The sequence below is a fragment of the Solanum tuberosum genome, unplaced genomic scaffold, assembly GCF_000226075.1.
Source record: "Solanum tuberosum cultivar DM 1-3 516 R44 unplaced genomic scaffold, SolTub_3.0 scf00149, whole genome shotgun sequence".
Taxonomy (NCBI): domain Eukaryota; kingdom Viridiplantae; phylum Streptophyta; class Magnoliopsida; order Solanales; family Solanaceae; genus Solanum; species Solanum tuberosum.
Genome location: NW_006239072.1, coordinates 748824 through 755687, shown reverse-complemented (window position 1 = coordinate 755687; position 6864 = coordinate 748824). Strand labels below are relative to the sequence as shown.

General features: G+C 33.8%; 1 protein-coding gene across 1 annotated transcript in view; it reads right to left on the bottom strand.

Moving 5' to 3' along the window:
- Positions 1 to 3000: 3000 nt before the first annotated feature.
- LOC102586397 (uncharacterized) overlaps positions 3001 to 6864 on the bottom strand; it is a 4780-nt gene continuing 916 nt past the window's right edge. The window contains exons 2-9 of the mRNA XM_006352516.2: positions 6681 to 6780; positions 6422 to 6602; positions 5640 to 5712; positions 5360 to 5539; positions 4488 to 4585; positions 4199 to 4287; positions 3853 to 4026; positions 3001 to 3386 (exon numbers count right to left, since the gene is read on the bottom strand). Coding sequence (XP_006352578.2) covers positions 3215 to 3386; positions 3853 to 4026; positions 4199 to 4287; positions 4488 to 4585; positions 5360 to 5539; positions 5640 to 5712; positions 6422 to 6602; positions 6681 to 6780 — 1067 coding nt within the window. The 3' untranslated portion in view covers positions 3001 to 3214. The remainder of the gene's footprint in view (positions 3387 to 3852; positions 4027 to 4198; positions 4288 to 4487; positions 4586 to 5359; positions 5540 to 5639; positions 5713 to 6421; positions 6603 to 6680; positions 6781 to 6864) is intronic.

The window sequence follows — 6864 nt, the reverse complement described above, 5'->3', positions numbered from 1 at the left end:
AACTAATTACCATTGAAATCAGGGTCAAATTTAAGCTTAAAAAATGAGTCATCTGAACCTGTGGTCGTCTGACAAAACTCGATGTATTACTTGTATAATTTTTAAAATATATCAAATAGCAACTAAAAGAAACCATTAACACAAACAACTAGATGGTTCACTGGTTTAAGTGTCAGTTTTTCACTTTGAGGTTGAGGGATCGATTCCAAGATTCTGCATTTTCACAACCTTGCATTTTATTTTATTCACAAAAGAGTTTCTGCATTCAGCCTTTTTTAAACCTCTTCTAATGACTTTTTCTTATAATAAAATTTATTTATTTTGCAAATGTATTTAATATTTTTCTTATGAAAAACCTATATTTATTATTGCTAAAATAAATAAGGCCCCTCAAATTTGAAAACCTAAATTAGTTACCTTTTTTCTTAAAGGGACAGAGCCGCACCTGACAATGATGCATCCGTCCTCTTGAAATTCTAGATTCGCCTCTGATAGCTATAGGAAAACATAATTAATAGATAACTTGAAGTAATATACTTTTAATTTCTTTAAATTTTTCATGTGTAAACTGTCAGTAGACTTGAGGGGTACGCTAAGAGTGGAAAATACTAGTGGTATTTATTTCTTTACTTAAATGGTTGGTTCAACCCAAACATATATTAATAGAACTGTACATGCATGTGATCATCAATTTGATTTTTAAAAACAAATTCAAATTGATTGCATCATTTCCATCACCATATATGCCTCACCTCCATTCCATCTCACCATATATACAAATCCCCGTGACACCTAGACAAATTTCACATCAACAAAAAAGGGGAGATACCTTAACTCTAACAACTCATTTTAAAGTCGTGTACGCCAAGGCTCAAAAACTGATAATATCACTAGTGAGCTAACTTGTTATAGTAGGAATTCCTTAATAATAGCTTACAACACTTCACCCTCCTTTATTCGTATATTGTTTTTAATTATAAAATTGAACCAAAAAATATAAAATATTTGAGCTACTTATAAATTATGAATTAATGAACCACAACCCTATTAGGAACTTGAAGACGACATTTCTTTCCAGAAAAAAAAGGAAAAATTATAATGAGAGATTTTGTTGTTATTTTGACTATTTTAAGCTCGAAAATTTAACGGACCACTTCAAAGGTCATAAGAAACTCCTATAACGGACACCTATAACCATTTATCTATAGGTCAGATGCTTGTTTAACGCTATAAAATGCTTGCTTGATATGGCAATTATATATAGCGATAAAATAATTTTAAAGATGAATTATCGATTTTATTAATCCGTAGTGTACATACTGAATATATTTCAATAATCAGAGTTCTTTTATTTGTTTGCATGATTGATGTTTTTTTCTATCATTATTGATTATTCATGTGATGTCTGTTATATATACGGTCCATTATGATAAATGATCACTGTATAAAATGTCTTGGCCAACGTACTTGCAACTGAGAAATAAATAGTGTGTTGGACCATTTGATTTTTTTTCAAACTGCTTGTCGTTTGTGTACAATTAATTAACTGTTAACTCAAATAAATAGTTGAACGTTTTCAAATTCGAACCTTGAATATGGATATTTTTGAAACACGTTTCTCCAATGAGGAAAAGATACAGATGTTATACATCAAGTGGAAAAGAATAATATGTCAAGAAAAAGACATAGAGAGTACACTATAACCCTTTGGCTCGGGACTTTCATAATGGAGGTGTCAAATTTGGAAGCCCTCACTTGTGATAATAGGGAGTAGGCTGTTTGGGTCGAGCTCGTCATATCAGACGGAGCTAGTTTGTCTAGTACGATTTATTTTTTTGTGTGATTTGCAAGTTATTGCATGCTTTGGTGAATGGAATTTAAGAGGGTAAAAACAACATAGTTATGGGGTGATAAATAAAAAATTATGATTAATCTGTGTGGTTAATAATCTTAACAAAGCAACAAACACAAAATTTAAAGTTTGTTCAAAGTCTCAGTTAGACAGCTACAGCTAAGCGTGCCTTCTTATGATTTATTTATTTATGATTGTGATTTCTAAGCCAGCTTTCGCACATCTCGACTAATTTCACAGGATATTTGTCATTCCCATCAACAACATGTAATAAGTAACTCTGTCTATCAAGACTAGAACGGATAAGAAGAATCACCTAATATTTTTTTACTTCACTTAATGTTGAACCCGAGACCTCATATTATCAACTACTTCATTGACTATGGTGCATGTATTTCATATGATTTTGTGAATCTGCTTCTTTTGTTTTTTCCTATTTAATTTATTTTTATATAGTGACTACACACAATGAACTGAATTGTCTTTTGGCTCTTTCTTGCTGTTATCAATTGGAAAAATTAGATAATGATGAGCTATCATAGGGGACAAAAGAGCAACAAGAGGTTACAAAGAACACATTATAGTATTGAATAGAATATTTTCTTCTTATGATCTATGATCTATCGTGTTGATTCGAAAAAAAACCCGCAGTCTCTTGATTTAAATTACTCAAAAACTGAAATTTTATGTTAGAAATAGAAAAACATAATTAATAGATAATATGAAGTAATCTACTTTTATTTTAAAAAAATCTCAAGTGTAAAATGTCAGTAGACTCAAGGGGTGCTAACATTACTTCCTCTCCTTCAAACCGCACTTGTCCTCAAACGCTAGTGGAAAGTACTAGTTATATTTATTTCTCAACTTAAATGGTTGGTTCAACTCAAACATATATCAATAGTAACGTACGGTAGAACTGTACATGCATGTGATCATCAATTTTTTTTTTTTAAAAGAATTCAAATTGATATTGGTTGCGTCTTTTCCATCACCATATATGCCTCGCCTCCATTCCATCTCACCATACGTGCAAATCATGCCCGTGACACCCTAGACAAATTTCACATCAACAAAAAAGGAGAAATACCCTTAACTCTAACGACTCATTTTAAAGTCGTGTAGGCCAAGGCTCAAAAACCAATAATATAACTAGTGAACTGAGTTGTTATAGTAGGAATTCCTTAATAATAGCTTACAACACTTGAGATTAACCTCCGTAAGTGTCAAATAAGAATATTTTGGACAAATTTAGTAGAATGACCAAGTTTATTTCTGGTTTCTGTTACAATTTATAATCTCAGTCAAGTATAATAAAACCAGCAAAATGACTATTTGGTAATACACAGAATATATGTCATTTTATTATAAGCGACAGAGAACTTCAGAGCATTTTGCTGCAGCAGCCAAGCCACTAATGATAGCCCCTTCAACATTTGGACTAACACAAAAGTCTCCGCATACTGCCAGCCTTTTCTTCGCGTCCCAAAGGCATTTCTCATTTTCTGCTACGCTTATTGCTGGGAACGCACTGCCCCTGACGAATTCACACGCGATAGCAACATAAATATGACATGAAATATACGTACAGCAACAAGCAAGAAGAAAGGAATACATGTCTAAGTACTTCAATCCACCAACATGACTACACAACTGCCATCTGAGACTGATATGATTCCAAGACAAGATTTTAGCTCAAGCATTTTTTTCTTTTTCTTTCTTCCCATCGGGATAATGGTTGTGCCCGATTGCCCGGGCTAGATTGAGTACCTCTACGGCTCTACCTATCCCTCATGTACATGCATCTTCCTATTAATATAGATATCGAGTAACAGTTTGATTTTTTGGAAACCTGAGGCATTGTTTTAACACTATATCTCCACAAGAAATGTTGTGTGTGGTAAATTTGTAAGTGTGATTTTTTGTCTATTTCAAACTAAGGAATGCATGCAGCTAACTAAATCCGAAACTGAAATGAGCAACTGTATATGTTAGATACTGACCATCGATGAGCTTTCTTAAAGAATGCCTGAGGTATACTGAGCTTTGTGCTTTGAAATTCTTGAAATAGTTCTTCAGCTACTTTCGTTAATGTTGCACTGGAAGGCTTCTGAAGTCCTGTCTGGGCAATAACATCCTGAGCATACTCCGCCGTAGAGTGCAACACCCAGCGTTCACTTCATTGGGGGAAAGAAAAGAACAACATAATCAAATACAACAATAAATATAAGTGAAATTGACCAAATACGATGTTCAATTTACTCGCAATATTTATCTACTGCATTTCTCTTTTTCTTTTTTGTTGTCAGTCACAATATTGATATGCTCATTAACAACATAAACATATACCTATTGTGTGAACGCCCTGGTTTGCTGCTGTCACAGAATGCCCGATGTAGAACTTTTGAGCTCTTGAATGAGAAGCCTCGTATTGGTATCTCAAATATGGTAGGAAGAGAGACATATTCCATCAGGAAATTTCAGGTATGATAGCCATCAAGACAAGTTCTTATCAACAGTATCAGCTAGTAGGCTAAGTAGCAAACAAATCACTTTTTATTTCGATCAAGTCATGAGATACTAAAAGATTTTCTGACATTCATCAAAATGAAATCTGTGGTTACAGAGCACATCTTACCTCTGTCAAAGGCTCTTCAAACGCCAACATGAGAGCAAAACAAGGATTAACAGGAATTTCTGTCATCTTCAACGATATTTCTGGAAATTTTTCCATGTCTACATGAAAGAAGCAAGATCTAATAGATAACGTTGCTGACATGTCTTGATACAAGGGAGGTTACATATCGTTACTGGAAAAGAAATTAGACATGATACAATAATTGTCCGGTTAAATGCAGACCTTGTTAACTTATCAAAGAATGCCAATATTATTAAAGCAAAACAGCGAGGAACAAACCAAGAACAGTCCATATGAAAAGATACATGTCAATATGAGCTTAACGTATAAAAGAACAGATAGGATGCTGAGACGTTGTACATGGCAAGGTTTATGTACCACAGTACCAGTGACAACACAAAAGCAAGGAGTAAAGATGATTGAATATAAACAAACTCAGTCAAATACAATGATCACAAAGATGTAGCGACAACTTGATACGATGGCCCTCCAACATCTCCAAGCATATGAGACACTTTTGAAAAAAAAAGAAAAAAAAAAGGCTATTATTTAAGTATGTTGTATAATATTAGACTCTCATATTTTCAGACACCTAATATAAACTCTCTTATTATCCCTTCTTGACCACAGTTGACAAAATATACTATTTAGACTTATCCTGCTGGAGCCTGAACCATTAAAAAAAGGAAAGTCCATTCCAGCGATTGTCAAAGCACAAGTAAACAACTGGCTGGAAGTAGGTGACATATCTCACAAAACAACAACATATTTTATTATGTAGGTCTTGAAAAAATGCAACTGTAATCAACAACTATTAAGGTCAACCCAATGAAATTATTAAGACAACAAAAGAATGTAGAGATATGTCTTACCAATAGGTACAGGTTTCCCTGTTACATTAGTGAACCTTTGTGAAAATGTACTTTTGTCTGATGTCACCACTCCCTTGAAGTAGCCAAGACTTTCGCCATTTAAACCCATCAATGACCATGAATCTTCATTATCCAACCACTCCAACCTCCCAACGCCTACCCCAAACCTACTTTGAACTCCTACATAGTTCAAACAGAAAAAAAAGTAAATATCGTGCAGTAGTTCATCTTAGTGAAAAAACATTTCAAAGAATGAAATTCAGCAATATTAGCCGCATACCAGGCTCCTGGCATAACGATTTACAAATTGAATTCATTCCTGGAACACCGACATATTTCTTCTCCAAACCTTCCTGAATTAAAATAAGAGTAAGCAACAACACTACCAGTAAAAGCTCATTACTATATGCATGTGACCCTGTGGCTATGTGCTAATATTAAATTATACGGCAGTAAAAATGCAAATTTTCCATAGAGAAAACTACACATTTGCTTTTATCATTTTCCGATATTGTACTTAAGTTGTTCTCTCAACACTATATACGAAATGCAGGCGCTTAACTAAGACGCCTCACACTCTGTGTGCGAGGTGAGCAAGGCATAAGAATCCTTTGGGACATCGGCCAGGAACACCGACATATTTCTTAATCTCAATAATCTTCTATTTGGTCATTTCTTGGAACTTTCCAAGATAAACCACTTACACATTGAATAATCCCTTAGTTACAACATGTGCATAAATGAATTGAATAAATAAATCTATACCTATATAGGCTATAACAATCCAAATGAATGGTCAAAAAGAACGTGTACAAACACCCTTTCCTTTTTTGGTCTTAAATAGAAACAATGTGAACACAACCTACCAACCAATCCATCAAAAACACATTTAGAAAAACAGTACTCCTAATAAACAAAAAAAGTAAAAGAAAGCAGGCTGAACACAATCTACAAAGTAATAGTCCTTAATATATTAGCAAATGAAAACAGTCAGCATATTCCAGAACATACAAAGAAGATAAAATAAAACTACTAGAAACAGTAAAAAGAAAAACAAGTAACCTGTTCAATATCAAGAAATTGCTTAGAATCACAATCAAAAGTAGCAAACTTTTCTTTCCATTCTGCAACAAGTCCTTTTGATTGCCACTCACAAATAAGTCTCAACACATCAGGATTTTTAGCTGAGAAATAAGGAACCCCATGATCAAAATGCAGCTCCCTTCCATCTTCTGTCATTTCTCTAATTCAAGATTCAATTTTTAAGAAACCCCATCACATAATTTATGAAAAAATTTCATAAATAAAAAAACCCCAATACCTTCTTTGAGACATACGGCCACCTGGGCCTCTTCCAGATTCAAAAATGGTTACTGAAATTCCATTCTTGGCCAAAGTAGATGCACAAACAGCTCCTGAAACTGAGGAAAAAGAACCCCTTTTGATCAGTTTACAGTAAAAAATTCACAATTTTGGTTTGGTGGGGGTGGGTGGGTTGGGGGTGC